Source organism: Planococcus citri, chromosome 1 (assembly GCF_950023065.1).
Source record: "Planococcus citri chromosome 1, ihPlaCitr1.1, whole genome shotgun sequence".
Taxonomy (NCBI): domain Eukaryota; kingdom Metazoa; phylum Arthropoda; class Insecta; order Hemiptera; family Pseudococcidae; genus Planococcus; species Planococcus citri.
The window spans coordinates 32,545,684-32,567,958 of NC_088677.1; the positions used below are offsets into that span (position 1 = coordinate 32,545,684).

The following is a 22,275-nucleotide window of genomic DNA, read 5'->3' on the forward strand; positions in this document are numbered from 1 at the left end:
CTTCATCAAAATAAAGATCAGCTGATTCAAGGACTTCCGACAAAATCACAGATAATAGATTGTAACTAGCGCTTCTATCAAGGTTTACGTGAATCATTCTGAAGCGTTTCAGCGCTCGCAGCGTCGATCAAAGTAACTATCGAGAAAAACATAAACATAGCTCGAGGTGGGTTATGCTCGTTGTGTTGCCTATTGCATTGCCGTATTGAGATAACGAACACAAAGCGTGAATCTTGGAGATTCGATTTGAAAAAAATGCAACAAAAGAACTTGCACTCTGTAAATATTAAATAAAATCGATTTAAGTATTCTATTTGCTGATAATTTAATTACTTATAGCCGCTTAGTGATGATTAGTGATATATCTTCGCGAAAAGTTCTACTCAGTATGGAAAACGCGTTAGAATGTGAGTGTCCTACATCAATACATCCTGTACTTCCTGTTGACTGTTATCGTGTTATATACTCGTATGATTTTGTATCTGATTAATATTTTCAATCACGAAGCAGATGACGAAATTTTGTATTTCAGGATCGGAAATTTGATCGTATGACAACTAGAACGTCGTATCCTGTTTTCATGACTAGTTGACATATGTCATGGCTACATCTATGGAAATTGAAGAATTCATGCAGGGGCCTTTGGTCACCTGGGTAAGTTTCCCCATTTGTATTTTCTTTAGAAATGTTACTCTTTTATCGTTCTAATCTTGATTTATCATATAGCTGAAATCCTGCTTGAAAAATTCGGACCGGTTACAAAACTACGATGATTTGACTGATGGCACTCTGATACATCAAGTATTCCTTTTGATGTAAGTTTTGAAATTCAAATTTCTTATTTACGAATTTTACAATAATTTAATCATTCTATTTATTCTCAGTGATCCGGAGCCTGTTCACCATGTTGTCGTTCCTAGTTTACGAAATAGTCACACTAGAATTCGTAATTTGAGCTGTATTGTAAAGAATATCAAAGTTTTGTACGAAGTGAGTTATTCAATTTTCAGATAATCATCACTGATAGTTATTAGTTACCTAGTACTACAAATAAAATGAAATATTTCTTTTATAGGAAGAATATGGTCAACTTATCGTCGCTTTACCTGACTGTGTTACTTTGGGTCAGAAACCAGAGTCAAAAGAAGGTTTAGAAGATATGAGGCTATTGTTGCTTCTTGTATTGGGCGGTGCTGTGCAGTGTCCGAATAAGCATAACTTCATAGAGAATATCAAAGCTTTGCCTGTCGACTGCCAGCACACTTTGGTGCATTGTATACAACAAGTTCGTATTTAACTCTATTTTTCATTGATTTTATTTACGTAAAAATTCAATTTGAAATCTGTCGTTAGGTAACTGATAGTCAAGAAATAGTTCTATCGTCGGAAAATTGTGATGCGATTACTGTCGATTTATTGCTGAAACATGTCAAACGATTGCTAAAAGAAAGAGATAATTATTTTCATGTATGTCGTGTTCATTGTTAAATTTTTGATCTGTAACGTACCTTTTTAGTATGATTCATTTTATTTTTAGTTGTGGTTGTCGAGTTTTGATGAAAAAAGGTCCAGTATATCGAATACTGTGTTGAATAACAGCGCAACTGAAAGTCCTTGTCAACATCTCGCTGGTGAACTTGCTGACTGGAAAACAAAGCTTAGAAAAATGAGACAAGAATTGTAAGTCGTAAATCATTAATTGACTTGTCTTTATAATCGTTATCGTAATAATGCAATGATTTTCTTTACTTCGATATTCAGAGAAGAAAAATCTGAAGCTCTAGGTGAAGCCAAAGAAGAATTAGAAAGAAGTAATTTAACAATTTCGAAGTTGAAATCCGAAGTAAGTAAATTCTGATGAAAAATATATTTTTTAAATTAAAGTTCTGTATCCATTAACTTCTATTTTTCTCAGATGCAAGAGTTGAAACAAGAAGCACGAGTCGGTAAAGCGTATCGCGACGAAGTTGACGCTTTACGTGAAAAAGCAGAACGCTGCGATCGTCTCGAATCCGAAGTTATTAAATATAAAGAAAAGCTAGGTGATTTAGATTATTATAAAAGCAGAATCGAAGAATTACGACAAGACTATCGAGTCTTGGAAGAAACCAAAGAAATGGTCGAAGAACAGTTAGTCAAAGCGAAAAAACGAGCAGAATACACGCTAAAGTTAGAAGGCGACTTAGTTCAACTTAAAAGAACCATCGACGAGATTACTTTGGTAAAATCATCTGTTTATATTAATCTTATTTTCAACTCGAGTAGCGTATTTTTTGCCAGTTTCTTAAAAATTGTCGTAACCTTGAATCTTTTTTAAAATCAAATTTTAAAAATAATTTCAGGAAAAAGACGCTAATCAAGAAAAACTACACGATCTTCTCGAAGAAAACACCCAACTCAGACTAACAAACAAGGCAAATCACAGCAATGACAATTCGCTCACCATAAATTCGGATAATTTCGTGCAAAATAATTTGAGTAAGTTTTAAACGAATGCAAGTTCAAGGGTTTATCCGCTTTAATTTTCTCATTTACAGTGTAATAATCTGATCGCTAAGTAATACCTATTTCATTTCTTCTATTCGTGTAATTGAATACCCGACCGAACCAGTTATATTCTCAAGATACATACAAAAGCGTAAATTCCTACATAAACGCGTTTACCGTTTCCGTTTGATGATTCAAATCTATGTAACGTTTATCCTTTCAAAATGAATGGTAATAAACTGCGAGAAAATAACATCGCATTCCTCATTTAAAATGCAAAATCGCGATCGAATGTCGAACAGGATATCATTTTATATATTCTTCCTCTTATTTCCATTGCCTCCGTTACTCATTCGAGACAATCGTTAAATTATTTATTGAAAATTTAATAGTGGGGTTTTTTGTTTTTGAATTTTCAAATTTCTATCTCAATACGAGTAGCTAGTGATGAAATGGATGAAATTTTATTACATATGTCTACTTAAAGAACGCCACATCCCGATAAAAATGGTCCTATTGTGTTTCGTTACTGAACCATGACCAGACTACCCATAGGAAAAAGAAATACACTGAATGGAATTAGCATGACATTTCATATGGAACGTTTCGAAGCAGAGTTTAATTGCTTCATCTAAAGTGCGCTTTAGAGAAAAAAGAAGGAAAAAAAAAGAAAAACCTATATTCGAGTTTCACATACGAAAACAAAAAAAATCTTAACGTGTTGTGGTATAAAGCAATGCGAAACTTCGCGTGTCTTTTTTCTATGCATTTTTTTTTTACATTTAAAGAACTATTGTATGACCTGTTTCATGTCAAGGTCAGACTTAGTATTCAATGAAAGTATGTACGTAGAAGCCGTTGACTTTTTTTTTTTTTACTTCGTTGTTTACTCGGACGATGCAGTGGAAATAGTACATTTATGGGTTTTATTTATGGATGGAATTGTTCGCATATTTCAAGAACAAGTATTGAGGTTACGTAATTTGTGAAAGAATTCGGAAATAGTATTATTATCGAGCTAGGCAATTTTAAAGGAGAAGCAGGAGTGGGGAGGGGTGATTGTGGTTTATTGAAGCTAATTACGTGTTATAATAGGTCAGTTGAAAAAGTAGCGATTTGCCAAAAAGGTTTTAAAAAAAGTGTCACTGGCCAAATTTAGCTTACATTTTTTTTTTTTTTTTTTTGTGTAAAGTGTTTAAAATAGTTTAACTCTAGAATTTATTCTGAGATGTGTATACAATAATGTATAACTATTCAATTTCTTGAATTTGAAATATTTCAATTTTTAATGTATGAATAAAAATAGAAATTAAAATGCCTCGGCCATTCGCAGGTTCGAACGATAACAGTTTATCCGAGCAACTAACTTATAGCGCTCAGAATCGGATTTTAAGACTAGAATTGGAGAATAAACGATTGCTTTCGACGGTTGAAACTCTCCAAGATAATGCTTTCCATCGTAATAACGAACGAATATTGGAGCTGGAGAAAGATAAGAAAAAACTATCTTTACAAGTGAGTATCGAAATTCAGATCAATTTCTGAATTCTTGTGCTATAATTTATTGTATTTGATATCAAAAATGAACCAACCTTTGGTTTATTCTTCTGGTCTTAGGTCGAAAGTTTAGAAGAAAGCAAAAAAAAGTACTGCCAGCAAATCAATGAACTAGAAACTATGGTGAAAGAAACTCAGAGTCAACTTAAAAGGGTTCAAGATTCATATCAAATGCTACAGCAACAATTGGAGGTATGCTTTAAAATCAATTTATTTGTTCAATTTGTAACTTCTAATCGTTAAAATGACCGATATTCTATTACAGTTGAGATGTGACGATGCTGAATTTTCAAACAAGGAAAAGATTCGATTAAAAGAGAAAATATCCAGCTTAACTGCCGAAATCGACAATCTCAAGCAAAATGCTGATAATAGTGTAGAAATAACCGAATTGCAAAACAAAAATAACGCTTTAGAGAAAGAAATTTCCAAACTGAAGCGAACCGTTGAGGTAACGACGATGAAGCAATCTTTTTTCTGCCATTGTTGTTCTATTCATTTATCAATTTTTCTCTCTTGCTTTGTAGGAAAGTAATATTTCTATCGATTTATTATCAAGTAATAACGAGAACTTGGAAAAACAAAAGGAACAGTTACTGAAACAAATAGAAGATCTAGATGGACAAATACAAAAGTCAGTTGAATGAAACAATTATCGCAACTATTATTGAAATTCAATTGACTAATTATCTTCTTTTTTAATTCTTATCGTGTAGGTTATCAGATCTTGAAAAGGAATCTCAAGAATTACAGAAACAAAATCAAATAGACCAAGTAACCATTACAAATTTAGAAAACGATTTGGTATCGGAAAAATTGAAAACTCAGCAATTGAAAGATAGTTTGGATGCACTTGGTTTAGCCATCGATAACGTTACTGATCCTGATAAAGTTCTGGACAAGTAAGTTGAACGATATTAAAATGTCTAAGGTATGGTTCGATATTGATACAAATTTTTTCCATTTTGTTTTAGAATTGCCTCAAATCCTGAAGTTTTAAAAGTAGTCCGCGAGCGTTTAGCTGAAGAACAGCCATCCGATTCAAATGCTAAACTTCAAGTGAACATTATTACTCTACAGTCTCAAATTTCTTCGTTGACTTCTCAACATACAGCGTTACAATTAGCGAACTCTCAGCTCGTCGCCGAAAAAGAAGAAGTAATAATTTTTTACTTTTGCATGTAGGTGTATTTTCTTACCTATTCTAACGGAGATGTTTTTTCATATTCCAGGCGTTGAAAGAACTATCGAAGTTGACCTCGGCCCATCAACAGCTCATCGAAGACCAAAACGTATTACAACGGTTGCATAATCAATTGAACTCAGAATACGATTCGTTGGTGGAGGAACGCGAAACTCTGAAAAATAATTTAAAAGATACTCGAGCAGAAAAACGGAGTTTACAGGAGAAATACATGCGATTAAAAGCCACCTGTAACGGTTTAGAAGCTGAGAAAGAAAATTTCAAGAAGGATTCCGAATCTTTGATCAACTTACGAACAGAGCATTCTAAACTTAAAGTAAATAGATGAATTTTATCCTCTGTTCAAGATTTTCTTAGATCGTTTATTTATTTGTTTTATTGTTTTCATTGCAGGAAGATTTCCGAAACCTTTTTACCGCTAGCGAAAAACTCAAAATTGAATATCGCCTGTTACAAGACGAATATAAAAAAGTTCGTTCCGAAGCTGGCAGAATGAAAGTTACAGTTACCGAATTACAAGGGCAGTTGTCGGCTAGTTCCGAGAAAATTTTAAGCTTGGAGTTAGAAATTTCTAAATTAACGAATAAATGCGAAGTATGTGTAAAAATGTGGTAGATGAAATATTTCATTATATCGCAAGTAGGTATTTACGAATTTGTATTATTTCAGCTACTCATGCAAGTAAATTCTGGCCTAGAGGAAGATCGTCGTTCGTTGATGGACCATGTAACGTTGCTGCTTTCCCAATATCACGAATTACTAACGCAGTCGATGGAAGACAAAGAACATTATCATTCCGAAGAAAAATTATTCGCGTACGTATTGTTGTCGTTGAAAAAAAATATATTTGTTAAACGTGCATTTTAATTTATAATCTGTATTGATCTTCTACTTATAGAGATAAAGTTAATAATCTACGTCGACAGAAAGAAAAACTAGAAGAAAAAATAATGGAACATTATAGGAAATCGGAGAATTGTTCCATTAAAAAGTAAGTCATCGTATAAACTCGAATAAATCTAATTTCTATATTTTATTTTATCGAATACGTCTTTTGAAATTTATCGAAATAAGTGATACATTTTCGATTATTCATGCACACGTTCGTGAAACAATATTACAGATTATTTAACTCTATAAAATTTGTCAACGAAATTGCTAGACATCTCCACAATTGAATAAATAAATGGTAAATAGGCTCATTTCGTCAAAATGAAAAATACTTGCTATAACTAAACCCCTGTAACCAATATTTTCCCCTTAAAACAACTACAAACTCTAATAATCTTACAATTGCCATATTTCTAACCGAGTCGGTGTTAGGTAGTGAAAATTTATTTATAATTTTGACGTTATTATTCATCATAATGATTTCTGTTTTAGGAAAAGTTTCGGCGCTAGTATCGTTCGAAGGGTTAAAAAAGCAGGATCTGAGTTAATCAACAAGGTATCAAGTCTTGTGTTTGAATTATTTTTCGTTTTCCGTTTATTCATCGCCATTTTTTCTTTTTACAGAGTCGCAAATCTGTTCACGAGGAATCTGTTGATAGACGTGCTACTGACTCTGATACCAGCACCGAAGATAGTCAGTCGAAACAAGGTTTGTTATTGTTACCTATAAATGAGCGTAACAGGGTAACGATCTAGGGAAAAATCGTGCTTGATTTTTTTTTCTTTCTCTTCTTCATTTTCAACTTTCAATGACCGTTCAAGAGGCCCAATGATGAAAAAATATAATGCGAGAAACAGTGATAATCATTTCAAATGAATTTACTGGTCGTTGATTTCATATCCGAATCTGTTTCCCAATTTTTCTTTTGGTTCCTTTTCGTGTCTGTAATTTTCCTCGTAAGATTAGCCTCCTTTTTGAAAATGATTTGAGTTTCAGTGCGCAATGATTATGAGAGCTGAGGGCTATTGAAACATTTCAGCTCGCGAAGCCCAAAAATTACATGTCCATTCAGAACGTTTTTAATTTGAATTCTGTTCGCAGCTGCTCGTGATATGGATGATAATCTGAGTTGTCTAAGTATACCAGGAACTAGAAGAACGGTTTATTTATCAGGCAATGAAACCGTTGATGGTGACGATACTTCTACTGGTATATCGGTCAACGTAAGTAATCAATATGAAATTTTTTAAGGTTTAAAGTTTTGTATTTGATAATATCCTCATTCTATCCTATCAATATAATTTTTTTTTTATCAGGGCCAGGAAGACTTTAATAAAATGCCTTCGATAGATAATGCACGATCTTCTACTCCTTATCAAGACCTCAGGTATTTATTTTTTAAATTGCAATTTACACCAATTCTCAAATTTGAGATTGTATCACTATCAAAATCAATGTTCTTTTTTTCGCAGACCTCCGCTTCTAGTTTACAATCGACTAACGGCGAAAGTAGGTGGTAAAATTACACCTTCACCGAGTCCTACTCCTTCGCAACACAGTAATAAAGAATCATCCACTCAGTCGGCTGAGAACGTGAAAAACGCTGTTTGGTACGAGTACGGATGCGTTTAAAAAATGATCATAAAATGCCAAATTATTCGAGTTTTATAATTAAGAAATTTCGTCAGATTTACTTAACATTTTGAATTTTCTTTTGCTCGTTTGTCTCACAAGTCAATTGTTGTTGTGAATGAAATATTTGTGATTTTGTGTAGTAATTTTTTAACGGTGATGTTTTTTTTTTCGTTTTTTTTTCTTTTGTAACATTCTAGTTATTCTAGTTTAAAGCGTGTTTTTTTTCTATGTATTTTTATTAATCGATTTCGTATCAAAAATTGTGAAAAATCTGTATTTTACCGCCAGTATTACGACTGTTTTTCCTATGATACATTTTTTTTAAAAGCAACACCTTATGTTTAAAAGTTAGCATAAGCATTTTTTTCTATACTTATGTCTCCCACACGAACTTAATTTTTAATGCAATCATTTTTTTAAATTAATTTTTAAGCGAATTTTAAGTACCTGGATTTGTATATACATTTTTTTTTCTAGTTTTAAACTATGATCATTATAAATGATATTGATTCGTTCGCTTCGAGGAAAAAAATATCGATGAAGCAATTATACGTGAAAAATACCATATTCGTAGTGAAATGAAGAAGTTCGTCAAGTGTCATAAATAAGTGTTCCTTTTTCTTCCCTTCGTCAAGAGAGTATTTTGAATTTTCTTGTTGTGTTGAACCAAGCTCGAAATACTATCTTTGTTCCTTTTCTTAAAATGCTTGTTCCTATGCCTGATCTTGCCGCGTTCTGTATAAACGCCAATGGCAACTTTTTTGACACTTGAATGATCTCATTTTTATTTTCCATTTTTGATCTCTTGAATTTTTGAAAAAATTTCCGACTTCGATTCGTCTTTTTTTTTTATTTCACATTCCTTGAAGTATTTTATCTGATAAGATTTTGGTTATTTTTCACGTAAATTGCGAATAGTTGAGGGAATGAAAGGTTTCAAGTTTAGTTCGTAAACCGACCTTATAATTTTTTTAATTGTCACGATCGTAAATTTAGTAAATTATTTCAAATTAAATGTATCAAATCTTCGCTGTACTTGAAAAATGCGACATTGGTTTAAAAAACGAATATTTATTATCAAATTGGTTTTGGTTATTTGATTAATTATTTATTTTTAGACGGATATCATTAGTTCCTAAATTCCGCTACTGTAAAATTCACTTCCGTTTACCTTCCAAGACAATAAGTAATTTATTACATAAAAGACTATAAAGGGTATTTGGTAACATTTGTACGCTTATTTTTATGAATTTCTTTTTTTTACAATTTTTGTTACCTTGTTTTTTTGTCGTAATAATTTTAAACAAACGAAGTTTAATTGTGTGCGTGTGATAGTTTTTTGTCTACGTTTGAATTTGTCGTAACAACATTATTACCCCTAAATTTATTGTACCTTCCCGAGTGTAAAATGATGAGCTTATTTTTAATTTAAAATTTTTTACGTTTTGTCGTTGTGAAAGATAATTTGAGAGGTTTGATTTTCTATTGGTTTGTTGTAAGCTTAATGAACTGTAACAAGAACTTGTTTTGATGATTTTTTTTTGCATTAATAAATAATTGATTTTTTTAAATTGTTGTTTTTTTACGACGAATCGAGGGCTGAAGAATTTGAATAACAAAAAGAGAATATAAACAATCGTTGTAATGATTCAATAAAAAGTGAGAAATATTACAGTTCGCTTAATAAATCATATATCACAATATTCAATAATCTACGTTTACATAAAAGTAATGAAATGAAATGGAGAATGAAAGGACTAGAAGAATTTGTAAAGATGTATGGAAATAATTTTAATTCATTTCCGACATCGAAATTCCTTCCACTACGACCGTTTTTCCAGCTTGAGCTGTAGCTGGTAAGCAACTGAGACGACTCTGAGAACAAAAAACGATTTATCAAAATATGAAAATATAATTCCCTTCGAAAGTATTATTTGATCACAGACTCTTCTAATATAATTAGACTTGGAAATAGTGTTTTTTCAGTCATAGATTTTCTAAAATCAATTAATGAGACTCGACCAAATTTGGATCGATTTAGAGCAATGTCAGCAATCAGAAGTTCCATTTCTGGAACCAACTTGAAAAATATTGAATTTTATCACCATCGAACTTTATTTCAAAATTCGAATGTTGAACTAAATTACTTGGAAATTTAGCTTTGACGATCTGCCATTTTATCTATCCAACTAAATATTTTTCATACGAAGAGTCTGCGATCAAACATTTTCCTAGTCAATTAATTCAGTACTTTTGCCTTCTTGCTATTCGTATTCATGTATCCTATACATAGAGCTGGAGTCGTATGAGCCCAGAGGAATTCGCCATCTTCGCCATTCCATCGAATAACCAACATTCCACATAACTTTTCATCGATGTTTCTGAGGAAATTTGATTCTGAAATACACCCACAATCGTAACGTAATCGCTGAAAACATCACATATAATAACGAAAAATGACGAACGTACCTAAAAAGCACTTATTCATGCTTTCATTTAACGTCACACATGGCATCGTAGTTGGTTTACTCATCACTCCGGCGATATCTCGAGCAAGCATCGCTTTCATAATATGTTCGCCACAGCCGGAAGTAGTTACAGCGACACCAGCATTCCCTTGGGATCCATCTTCGGCCCAGCAACCACAACCGTACATGGCAGCCTGAAAATTATTCAATTATGTTTATTGTGCTTAAGAAAATAATGATTTATCGTATTTTTTGTTTACTTGGCCAACTCTTCCGGAATGTTTGAGTAAAATTCCTCCGCTCGAACAAGCCGCTGAAGTGTGTCCTTTACCGTCAATTGCAACCGCACCGACGGTGTCCAGTCTATCACATTTCTGTAATCGAAATAATAAAATTAATAATTAACGAAGAATAATCAACTTTATTCTATGCGTTTTTGAAGAGCTTACCACGTCCTCTGCATCAAAATTACGACTTCCAAGCTGCCTCATATACTTGGTGTGTAATTTTAGAGCGTTTTCTAGAACGATAACGAATTTAGTATCTATCATTGTGATTGATATTCCAAGTAAATGATAATAAATGTAAATTTACTTGAGACCAGAGATTCCGGATGCACGGTAATTATATCTGAACAATGTTGAGCGTAGTCATAAGCACCATGACCCACCAGAACACTGTAGATGAAAAATCACGAAAAAGAAAATTATACTCAAAAACAGAGTCCAACTGAAGCTGAAAAAATCGAATTAGATTTCTAACCATGGCGGTATTCTTCCCAACTCCATCGGTTCGCTTTGATTACAGCACAGCTTTTTCGCCAAAAGTACCGGATTTTTTACCCCAGATAAAGCTCCAACTGCACCGTATCGTAAAGTAGAACCGTCCATAACACTGGCGTCACATTCCACATTCCCATCTATCGTTAAATTCGATCCAAATCCAGCGTTTGTGATCGACGCATCTTCCAAAATAGCTGTTGCGTAGGTTGCAGCTTCTAAGGCTGTTCCGCCGCTTTTCAGGATTTCTATGCCCTGGAAAAGAAAACGATGGGTCTATTGAAGTTCAACACGAGGTACGGCAATATTTGGTGAAAATGTTTCTCACTTTTTTGCATGCTGTTCTGCACAGTTTCTCGTAAGTAGGTGCTGATGCTTCTGAATACTTTCCGGCTCCTAAACAGGAACAGTTGACAAATTCATGAGTTGAGTACAATTTGCTAAGCTAGTAATTTGAACGTATAATCACTGAAAAAATAAAATATAGTAGTGTCGTTTACATACCGACGTGAACACCAATAAATCCCGGAATTTCCATTTTCATATTCAAAACTTTTCAAAAATTTTAATGAATCTAGCGTTTAGAAATTATTATTCTGTTTAATTTGAAAAACTCGCACACAAGACACAACTAAAAACTAAAAAGCACGCCAATTTTTTCAGTCTTGTGTTTCGAATTCCGATGATTCCGATCAGCTGGGTTGATAAAAAATGAAAACAAACAAAACACAAGCGTGAAGTGCTGATAAGAATTTGGGCGAAGTAGGGTGAATTATTCAAGAAATTTAATTATTAAAATTATTCATAAAAGAATTGTGATTTGTGAAAGTGGCTATTGATTGATTATTAATTCGTGAAGTAATTCGTGTATCCATATTCGCAAACTAAACATTCGTTGTTTTAATCATTCAACGCTGGTGACATTGTGATAACATGGATTCTTCAACGAATTCCGATATTGAAGCTGAATTGGACGAATTATCTGTACGTGTTTTGGAATTAATGAATCAGTTCATTGTCTGTAAGGTGAATATAGAGAATTACGTTCGATCTGGATGTATAGATTTAGCTAAAGCACGATATATAAACGGAAATCGAAGTATCTCAGCGTTGCAATTACCCACAGAAGATGCTTTAGGTGTTCAAGCGAAATTCAAGGTGTCGCCGGAAGAAGTCGAAGGCAAACCTAATTTTCAGAGATATCAAAGCGCCGAAAACCTCAATCTCGACGATAAAGGCTTATCGAGCAGTTTTAAAAGCATCGATTTGAATTCACCCGACGATAAATCCAAAAGATTTTCAAACGATCCTTTGAAGTGGTTTGGATTCCTTGTCCCGCAAAGCTTACGTCAATCGAAAAGTACTTTTGAGAAATGCCTTGAAATTGTAGTGGAAAATGTCAACGTTCAATTAGAATTGCAACATTCCATTCAAAGATACAAAGAATTACGAAATTCGCTGGAGTAGCCTTGGAATTTTATAGTTGTTCTGAAAACACCTGTACACATTTACGTTACGGTGTAAATTTTTCATTGTCACCGAAATAATTGTCTAGAAATATTTATTCGCGAGTTGTTACCATATTCACGTTGACACGCGTGTATTTCTCTCCATGTATTATGTAATTGTTCCATTTTTTGGACAGTGTTAATTACGTAATAAATTTTCCATTTTATTGTCAAATTTTTCTTTTTTTATTGCTGCGAGTTGAGTTGTCCCATTTCCGTATTTTTCTTCTCTGATAAATGAAACCTATTGGTTTTTCGGTAGTTAAGTAATCAACACGCTATTCCGTAAGTGGTTTTTTATTTAACCAAACACAAAAGGTACATCAAACAAAAAACCAACTATAAACTCTTAAATAATTATAATACATGGATAATCTAAACAGAGCCCAATATTGGCCACAAGTAACGCTCCATCTTGACAATGAAGATGCACACTGTTTTTTTCTTTCTGCATAAATAGTTTCAATGCAGTTCTTGGTAATGACGGAAAAACTTTCCATTCTGCAAAATTATGTAAATATATTAATAATTCATTCCATAAAATGAGTTCAATATTATGTACGAACATCGCTTACCTTGAATAAGTTTGCAAAGTATGTTCGATACCTCTTAACAAGTCATTAGTTTTGAAAATTAAAATCATCTGCCTATTAACATTCGATAATACATCTGATATATACGTCAGCAAATTGGGAAATTCTCTTTGGACTAATTCTTTCTGTAATTAAAATCGTAATTTCAAAAAATTGAAAATTCTCCATTATGGCTCTAAAATGCTAGTTACCTCGCTGGAATCAAATCTGGTCGTATTTAAACCAGCTTTAATCGCATCCCAAGATCTTCCGGTAACCATTGAAGCAAGCAGCCAAAATAAATCAGGCACGCCTAAAGCTGTGCAATGAATAGCCATTTCCTGCATATCTTTGTTGAGTATACTTATCCACAATTGGGCGTATTCGTAACGAAAATCATCGCTTAATGTCTACAAAATATTATCATTAAAAAATGTCATGTAATGGAAAATACGTCGACTTAAACTATGTGTGGTTCACTCACAGCATATAAACCATGATCAAGAAGTACTATTTCAACCTCCCCACTAGGTGTTTTTTTGACTAAAATATTTCCTGGATGTGGATCGCTATGGACAAATCCTCGTTTGAAGATCATCTCGCTGTATAACTTGCCTAATTTATCTGATACTTCGTAAGGGTTAATTCTGTAATTAGGAATTCTAAATTAGATAGGAACTGTGAACAAAAATACAAAAAAGATAGGAATTGATGCTAATTACTTATGTTGTTTTATGTAATCCAAATCATTGACTTGACCCCCTTCGACAAATTCTAACGCTAGTACGCGATGACTGCATAAATCTCTGAACACAGACGGGATCTAAAAACATAATTGACACGATCAAAATAATATAAAATGAACGTGTTCACTGAAAAAAAGCAGACAAGAAATTTGTATCGAGTTAGCCCACTTAAAACCTCACCTTAGTATCTCACCTTAAGCCAAGGCAGATGACGAAACATTTGCCTTGCTTTTTCTGTATTATCAGCCTCTAATTCGAAGTCCAGTTCTCTCGGTATGTTCTTTTTGGTTTCGTCAACTAGCCATTGTACTTTAAAATCTGGTAACATGTATGACACGATTTTGGATAAAATCTGCAACAGAGAAAGATTTTCAGGGTATTTAAATGCCAAAAATACCTAATCAAAAATTGTAAATGTATTCTAACTAAGCTACACCTACCTCCATCGTTTTCATATCAACTGTCGAATTTCCCTTGACAGAAGGATGTTGTACTTTGAGAGCAACCATACGTCCGTCTTTAAGTTTAGCTTTGTGAACTTGGGCAAGCGAAGCTGCTCCAAGAGGAGCGGAATCTATACTTTCAAATACATCGTCAGGCTGTAAATGAAATTACACTTAATGAAGAGCTTTCGAAAACGTATTAAGAATGAAATATAAAACCATTTAGTACTTCTTTTTTGAAATCTTCTCGAATAACCTGATACACTTCTTCAATAGTAGACGCAGGAGCTCGACTGTGCAATACTTTCATCGTTTCGACGTATTCGGAGGGCAAGACATAATCTAAAGCTCCAATGTGCTGGCCTACTTTGATGTACACTCCTTTATTCAGTCTACATAATTCCAAGAGTTTATTGGCGGCTTTTTTATGCGTCTATAAAGTGCAGATAATTTGCTACATTAAAAAAAAAATCACCCGCAGATGATTTACTTTAAAAAATTTACTTACTGTTGATCTCAGTTCTAAATATTCTGGTGAATTTTTATCCCAATCTTTACCGCTACCGTACAGCGAGGTTTTGTAATAAAACACGATCGTGAGAGCCTTTAAAACAAAACAAAAAAAATCGTTAAAATCATAAGTTAACAATTTGAAAAATTTGAATAAATTGTTTCGCCTTACAGTGCATGATGCGCGTCCAAATCTAACAATTCCAATAGAATCTAAATTGTATTGATTTGATCGAAGTGACGCATATGTTCCGGCGGCGCCAAATCCTCCTAAACCCAGTGCTCCGTATTTCAACAATTTGGTATAAATCATTATTGAAATCTAAACAGACAGGACAAAATTATGCAATTAATTAAACATTAATTATAGCGCAGAATACAATGTTTACCTGGCTACTGTTTCGCAGAAACGTTGTAACTTATTTTGTAAATAAAAAGTAAAACCAGAATTTGAAGTCGAAATTAGGTAATAAGATACCGTTAAGCTGTAGATACTGCGTTAGCATACTAAAAACTCGATGAAAACAGGCTTAATGATTTAGCCTTCGTTCGTTTCGATTTTAACATAAACAGACAGATAATTATCGAGAGAATATATTGTCACAAAGTATTATATTTTAATCAGTGGTTGTAACCTTGACACTGATATATTAATTTATTATTAGACGTTTTAAAATCCAATTTCCTTCATAGTTATTCGAAAAACTTTCTTTTTTGGGATGAAAAAAATCTTGTGTTGACTCAGACAAACTGATCAGAATACTCACAGAAATGGGAAGAATCCGTTGCTTAGATTTAAACTTAAAGAAATGTGAAGCTTTAAAAAAAAAAAGAAAAATTTGCGTACCTTAATTTATCATTTTTCAATGTGAAAGCAATTTATGATTTATTCGAGTGTCGTAGGCTTCATCCACTGTCCATAATATTTCTTTCAAAGTACATAACGCGATTACTGATCACGATGTGAAGTTGTAAGTGTGAATGTAAAAAGCTACAACCGAGTTGAACCATTAGTGCGATAACATATTTTGAGTGAAAGTTATTTCTACGTCATTGAAACTCGTTTTCTCGTAGCGTCGGAGGTACAGGAGGCAGCCTTCAAGGCAATTATCAGTATTCAATTCACTAATATTCTGAACGCGAATAATTACGATTACAAACTTTGTAATTAAATAACTAGATATGATTCATCGAGAAAAGAAGGAAGTGCTCAACTGCTCAGAATTGGAATGGATGAATAAAACATTCTTTTACTCGAGTAGAATTTTTGATGTTCTTCAGTGCAGGCCTACTTACTCACACTCATTCATTCAACTTAAATCTTCACTACTCATAACGGCAGTGTCATCTTTTTACTTTTTAGGTCGTTTTTCCTCTGAAGATCATGAGATCTTTTCAAATTTTGATTGTCACTTACTTCATAATAGGTAGGTACACATTTCGCAATGTGTGTCCATGTAGGTAGTTTATCACTAGCATGAAGTAGGTACAAAACAAGTACATTATTTTTTTACATTAACAAACTCCATAGGCTACCCGAGACATGAAAGCAAAATGGCAATGTACTTTGAAGTAGGTAAGGTATCACTGAAGATCATAAGATTCGTAAAATATGGCTGAATGAACTTTTAAAAATGTCAAATACCTAAGATAGGTATTATCACAGATGTCCAACAGTAAAATTTATGGATTATGGAGTGAGTGAAATTATTTTCAAAAAAAAAAGGTAGATATGATTTTTCCAACGTGACATATCTGATATTTATAAAATCCTTATTTTTGAAAATGAAGGAGTGAAATTGCGCCGAAAATTGCATGAAGATTGAAGTCAAAAGATTTTCCACTTTTTACCTGAATTTATTCTTTCATTCAATAAGAAAACGATGCCTACAGACAGATAAAAGTTGACTCACCAACAACTATTGAAAAAATGTATGAAAATGTATATTCATTTAGTAAGATCACCATTCAAAAACCACAATATGGAAATCAATATTTTAATGTATTTATACGTACTTGGGCAACAACAAATTATGGCAGGGCTATCTCAACATCTTCTCGTATGACAGTATCTTCTTGTTAACATCTAAATCTAAAATTTTAGAAATTGTCTCACGAAAACAACGTAATTTAAATGCAGTTGACACTTGACAAATTTAAACATGTGATGATGACTGATGTGAAGAAGCCGATGAAATTTTAAGAGAAATCAAAAGATACGTACATCTGCCAACGAAAAATGATTCGGCTTACGACTCCCTTGACCCCAGTCTGTTTGAAAATTGTGAATAGATAGATACCTACTTGCTTCAATCATAATTTAGATTAAGGTTATTTTTAAATTATTCTAAATTATAATGGTTTGAGATTGTGCGTTATCATTTCTCAATTTTCAATTTGTTTCCGGATAGAACGTTAATAATTTAATATCTACCTTCTTGATTGAATTTATGGAGTATTTGGAATTTCTGATCAAATGGTATACTTCCAAACATAATAAGAAAAAAAAACATGTCCATTCGCTTACATCGGAAATTAACTAATACCTAACGAATCAGTTCATTTAAATTCAATTTAGGTATACCCATGGATACTTGGAGTAAATATGTATTTCTACAGGAATGCCCCTGTAGTCGATTTCGCGTCTTAGCATTCTCTCAACGGACACCCAGTGATATCCAATATCATTTTTCTTCAGTCAACCTAGGTAGGTAAATTATTTAAATAACTTGAAAAATCAAAAATAATTTTTATTCAAATCGTGTCTTAAGTTTTATAAATAAATTTTTGATCGAGTAATTAAATACGTATTTGATACAAATTCGTCATGTTTTTCCTTTAAGATAATTTTCAATAATAGAAATACGACCCCTAAATAAAATCACAAATTCAGTTCCAGAAATCACGTTGAGAATAGTTGCTAAACTATAAAGTAAATGTCATTTTAAAAAGTATTTGGCAGTCAAAAATAAAAAAACATAATTAATCGAAACAGGAAACAGAATACGTATAAATGTAAAAAGGGATGTCATATAAAAATACAACAATAATTTCAATATAAAAAAGCTAAGTAGAAAAAACCAAAAAACCCAAGTAGCTAGAACATCAAAACACGCAAGAAAAAGAAATGCATTATTGCATTCTACATTCTACAAGAAGTAGAGTAATTGATCCAAATTTGAATGGGCACATCCAATACTTTGGGAAGTGAGGAAGGCCAATTTGTGTGCATATTGGCACGGCGCTGGAACACGTACAGTTCCCTAGGGAAAAAAATACAAAAAATTAATTGGGCGCGTCTTTTGAACTAAACATTATTTAAAATATATACTTACACTCCAGTTAAAGTACATATGGGTCAGCTTGTACGTCATTCTTTGGAAGTAATCCACCGGCCATGCCGTTGTGTTATGGATAACATTATAATGAGTCGGGGACACCGTACCCTGACGTACTGATTGAGACACGATGAAAAAGTCGAATCTGAAACAAAAATGAATTCGAAAAACATTAGTAAGAGAAACTTTTGACTTGTTTTCACCATGAGATTTCATCTGTTCCCTATACCTTTGCGGAATAGTAATAACGTCATCAACGACGCTACCAGGAGGCGGATTCTTTCTGTTATGAAAGATCCTAGTGTTGATCCTTTTCGTAACAATGATCACCGCTATTGCCAACGGAGTGTTCTTCGCTTTGTAGAGTTTCTCCAATGCTTCCTGCAACAAAAACCACGTCAATTTTATTTTAAAAAAGTTTAAATTCATCTGCTAAACTATCTCACGCATTTATATGAATACCACAAAACGTACTTGAATGGCAACCACTTCAACTTCAAAAACGTATTTCAAATCTCCGTCACCAACACCATCACGATACATAATGATTGGACTCGGTAACCGTCCTTCGTTAACTTTCATGTATCTGTTAACTGCTTCTGTAATTGCAAAAGGCGAGGAATTGGAGCAATAAAAATGACAAGTGTATAAACAAAGGGCAAACAAACTTATTTACTTGTCATATTGATCGCGATGCTTGAATATAGTTCATCTCCACTAGCATGACAATTGATCGCCGAGTAATACCACCCCAATAGAGGATCGAGAGAAGCTACCAAAGCACCGTAACTTCGACGTCTGTCGCGAGGATCATGACATACGTCAAATCCGACAACCATTCCTTTCTGCAAGAAAAATATAAACGATTACGTTTTGTTTTGTTTTTAAACAATCTCGAGATCTTACCTTCATTGGATTGTCAACACCCCAAGGAGCTCCCCCTAATTTACAATTTATTTGAATTGTTATTTTAGTAGCAATTGACATCGCACCTTTTGCTTTTATGTTCTTCAGCAAAACAACTTGTGACGGCACTAGAAGTATAAAATAAATTAAACATTTTAATATTACAGAATCTTACTCTTCGGAGTATCCTCCGGTAAAACATTCTTATCGAGTTACACTTACGAGATTTATCGACGATAGTTTTCTTTTTAATAGCGTTGTATCGATCGGAGCGATTATTAGGCACAACAAATACGATTAATTCCGGATTGTAGGTATTAACGCAATCTTCGATACCCTGGACGTAAGCCGTTCCACTATCGTTCGGAATAGGAAACCTGCGCAGAAATAAAAATTTGCGTCTTTAGAAAACAAATGAAGAACAATTAGCTGAAAAAATTCGAATCACACTTACGGTTTAGGATCCGGCACGTGAAACGACATTCCCCGGCCACAAGCCATGATCATGCGGGATAATTCTTGCGCATCTTGAGCATGTCTAGATGGAAACATAACAATCCATCGGCTCAACTTTGCCGGCACTAACAAAGGAGCATTTCTCAACTCGCGGGAAAACTCCGCATCATCACCACTAGGGAAACTTCTATTGTTTCCAACCGTGATCTTTTCATTGGGTAAGATACGTCCATCGAACGATACCAAATTCGGCGCAAGGTTCAAGCCCCAGTTGTCAAGTTTAGCTCTCACCTGAAATAAATTTCAAATTAAGTCATGAAAATAAATACAACACTCAACTCTTTCAGAATAAACTCTAATATGCACAATACTAAACATGTACGTACTTCTGGATGTTCCACCAGACGATTCCTAAAAGCCTCCAAGCGTCGCATACGGTCGCTAGGGGCCACAGATGTATGTTCCGCCACGGCCCTCATTAATGTAAAGTTGTTCCTAAGAGTCGAATAATTATTAGGAAATGATGCGAATCGTTGATTAAAATTTGGCAAAAACGTTTGACATGAACTCTTTCTACAAACCTCATGTTATCGTTAAGTCCGGTCATCATACATAACTCCGGTACCAAATACACCAACTCCGGCATACCAGCTGCTCTTTCACGCCGGTTCGTTTTTGAGATCAACATCGGCTGATTAGGATCATTTATCCTAACTTGATATTTCTAATGATGAATAAACATAGAATAGCATTTAAACAGTTGCCTATGAAGTTATTCAATGGAGTTGAGAGAAAAAAATGTGGTTTGTCGCACACTGACCTGTTGATAATAATCTCGATATGAAATATCTCTTTCCCCGTCCCTGGTCTTCTGCTTGAATGTGTTCTCCGGAGTTTCGTTAAAATTGACATCATCGATACGGTAGGTTTTGTTGTTGTACATCGTCATTACGGTAGTACCGATGATAGTCGAGGCGAACGCTTCTTTATAACCCTACAAACACGTATAAAATAATGAGTACACCGTATTAAAATAGCGTAATACTGTGCTTAGGTAGAAAAAATATTGCTGATTTAACAATTTCACCTCGGTAAAACGTGAATTAAATTTTAAGTTATATTTTTCAGTATAACTTACTCTATTTCCAGAACTTCTCGTCAACTCGCGGAAAACTTCATACGCTGTATCTTTTCTTAAAGTTTTATATATAATTTCAGCTTGCAATAAGATATCATATTCGTACTGGCCCATCGCTGTAATGTACCCTGGCCATAATTCCAAATTATGTTCATGGATAGTGACCTAAACAAATTTTTAAAAAATTAGTCAATTCACAACGTATTGATTTCATTATGTTTCATCTACAGTCTTCATATAGGATAAACAACACACTTACGCGAGCTTCTTTATCGAAATAATTACGTTTAATTTGCTGCAATTTCAATTTATTTAAACATTCCCGTAAAATTATATTCATCACTTGCGTATTCTGATAATCTGAAACTTCGACCGTACCAACAAACTTTATAGTTATGCGGATTGTCTCGTCATCGCGCAAACGTTTCGAAAAATATTCCACTGGTTTCTGAAAAACAAAAAAAATTGTAAACATGTAAAACTACCTGTGAACTAGAAAACTGCAATCTAAGCACAGTTCAATAGACTTACATTATTAGGGCATAAATTGTGTGATGAAAATATAGTAGAACCATCAAATAGATACATGCCAAGACTTTCTCTATGCTCGCGCATGAGAATTTTCCTCATTGACGTCCTATCTTCGACAGGGTTAAAGTCCACGTGGTATTTGTTCAAGTTCCATTGAGGCGTTTTCATTAATTGAAAAAAATTTGCCTGGAATTTCGTTTTCTGTCCAGAGACACCTGTTGATGAAAAAAATCAAATTAGGAATATCCAATATAAATTCAAATTCTTTTATTTAGTCCCCCTCCTCCCTCGTCTTTTTTTCCAACCTTTCTTGCTACTTTCAGCGCATTTGGGTCTGGTATTCAATAATAGGCCTTCATCGTACAACGATCGTCCACCTCGAATACCATATCGACCAATAGGCCGATCCCCAGTTGCTCCGTCTCCTGCAGTTTCAGCTATAAAACAACGAGTTGAATAAATCATGATGTATGCACTACTGTAAAAAAACAAGCAGCAATAAGGGTGTTTTCACTTACAGCTTCCTCCACTCACGCTCAGGCCTCCCATTTGTTGAGTCGGCGGAGTAGGTGCTGAGACTGAGATTGGTGGATCTCCAGCTCTTGATCTGCCTCTACCGATACTCACAGGAGGTGGTTGCTGCGAAAATGAAGACGAACTGGTCGACGTCGATGGTGTTGATGGGTTTGAGGGAACTGGTTGCGGCTGCTGAGGAGGTTTAGCACGACCTCTGCCTCTGCCTTTTCCTCTGCCTGGTTGAGATTGGCCTTCCATTGTCTAATATTCAACCAAAAGGGTTATTGATAACAATAACTTAAAATGTAATACACCACAACGGCAAATAACAATAGTGATAGTGCAATACATACCAGAATTGCAACTAGTTCAAAACTGAATAAAAAGTACACTCATGTATAAAATATTCAAAAAATTTACGCAGTATCTCGCGTCAAATCAACTTCAACTCGACTAAAAAATGCTACGGACTACGGATGAGTACGGAAAACGGAACATATGACGAAACTCTGTGACAAGTTGACGATTTAATGACTTTTAACTGATGAAATTTGACCCAACATGTTGCATGTTAATTAATTATGCGCGA

General features: G+C 33.8%; 5 protein-coding genes across 9 annotated transcripts; 2 read left to right on the forward strand and 3 right to left on the reverse strand.

The window, feature by feature from the left end:
- The first annotated feature begins 187 nt into the window (after positions 1–187).
- On the forward strand, positions 188–9,346 carry Girdin (protein girdin). Of its 2 annotated transcripts, none has more exons than XM_065343899.1 (25): positions 188–468; positions 533–654; positions 727–815; positions 885–990; positions 1,076–1,285; positions 1,354–1,467; positions 1,538–1,680; positions 1,762–1,843; positions 1,916–2,221; positions 2,343–2,478; positions 3,821–4,002; positions 4,105–4,236; positions 4,310–4,495; positions 4,572–4,678; positions 4,761–4,946; positions 5,019–5,202; positions 5,277–5,564; positions 5,642–5,842; positions 5,918–6,063; positions 6,147–6,239; positions 6,632–6,695; positions 6,764–6,848; positions 7,242–7,363; positions 7,457–7,527; positions 7,613–9,346. In XM_065343899.1, exons 2-25 carry the CDS (start codon positions 601–603, stop codon positions 7,770–7,772), a joined length of 3,447 nt encoding a protein of 1,148 aa, XP_065199971.1. In that variant the 5' UTR covers positions 188–468; positions 533–600; the 3' UTR covers positions 7,773–9,346. The 2 variants fall into 2 exon arrangements, with proteins under 2 accessions (XP_065199971.1, XP_065199970.1); XM_065343898.1 differs by having other exon boundaries at positions 188–407.
- Positions 9,347–9,402: 56 nt separating this feature from the next.
- Positions 9,403–11,708, reverse strand: Tasp1 (Taspase 1). The gene is made up of 9 exons (XM_065343915.1): positions 11,527–11,708; positions 11,351–11,418; positions 11,006–11,277; positions 10,838–10,920; positions 10,693–10,763; positions 10,504–10,617; positions 10,245–10,437; positions 10,027–10,172; positions 9,403–9,650 (listed from the first exon to the last, which is right to left on the reverse strand). Exons 1-9 carry the CDS (start codon positions 11,564–11,566, stop codon positions 9,567–9,569), a joined length of 1,071 nt encoding a protein of 356 aa, XP_065199987.1. The 5' UTR covers positions 11,567–11,708; the 3' UTR covers positions 9,403–9,566.
- Positions 11,709–11,771: 63 nt separating this feature from the next.
- On the forward strand, positions 11,772–12,705 carry LOC135831436 (coiled-coil domain-containing protein 115). Its single transcript, XM_065343920.1, has one exon. The coding sequence runs from the start codon at positions 11,956–11,958 to the stop codon at positions 12,487–12,489; it is 534 nt and encodes a 177-aa protein (XP_065199992.1). The 5' UTR covers positions 11,772–11,955; the 3' UTR covers positions 12,490–12,705.
- Positions 12,706–12,811: 106 nt separating this feature from the next.
- Adck1 (aarF domain containing kinase 1) lies at positions 12,812–17,070 on the reverse strand. 4 transcript variants are annotated; one of them, XM_065343908.1, is made up of 11 exons: positions 16,818–17,070; positions 14,974–15,123; positions 14,800–14,895; positions 14,521–14,724; positions 14,289–14,447; positions 14,042–14,200; positions 13,825–13,925; positions 13,587–13,749; positions 13,315–13,512; positions 13,106–13,248; positions 12,812–13,031 (listed from the first exon to the last, which is right to left on the reverse strand). In XM_065343908.1, exons 2-11 carry the CDS (start codon positions 15,112–15,114, stop codon positions 12,854–12,856), a joined length of 1,542 nt encoding a protein of 513 aa, XP_065199980.1. In that variant the 5' UTR covers positions 15,115–15,123; positions 16,818–17,070; the 3' UTR covers positions 12,812–12,853. The 4 variants fall into 4 exon arrangements, with proteins under 4 accessions (XP_065199980.1, XP_065199979.1, XP_065199978.1 ...); XM_065343907.1 differs by lacking the exon at positions 16,818–17,070 and adding an exon at positions 15,569–15,999; XM_065343906.1 differs by lacking the exon at positions 16,818–17,070 and adding an exon at positions 15,649–15,997.
- Positions 17,071–17,530: 460 nt separating this feature from the next.
- On the reverse strand, positions 17,531–22,249 carry LOC135831424 (piwi-like protein Siwi). Its single transcript, XM_065343900.1, has 17 exons — positions 22,040–22,249; positions 21,689–21,947; positions 21,476–21,607; positions 21,171–21,385; positions 20,899–21,087; positions 20,640–20,804; positions 20,322–20,495; positions 20,083–20,225; positions 19,888–19,996; positions 19,500–19,792; positions 19,268–19,422; positions 19,046–19,173; positions 18,816–18,984; positions 18,614–18,738; positions 18,369–18,520; positions 18,137–18,284; positions 17,531–18,064 (listed from the first exon to the last, which is right to left on the reverse strand). Exons 2-17 carry the CDS (start codon positions 21,942–21,944, stop codon positions 17,951–17,953), a joined length of 2,667 nt encoding a protein of 888 aa, XP_065199972.1. The 5' UTR covers positions 21,945–21,947; positions 22,040–22,249; the 3' UTR covers positions 17,531–17,950.
- Positions 22,250–22,275: the final 26 nt, after the last annotated feature.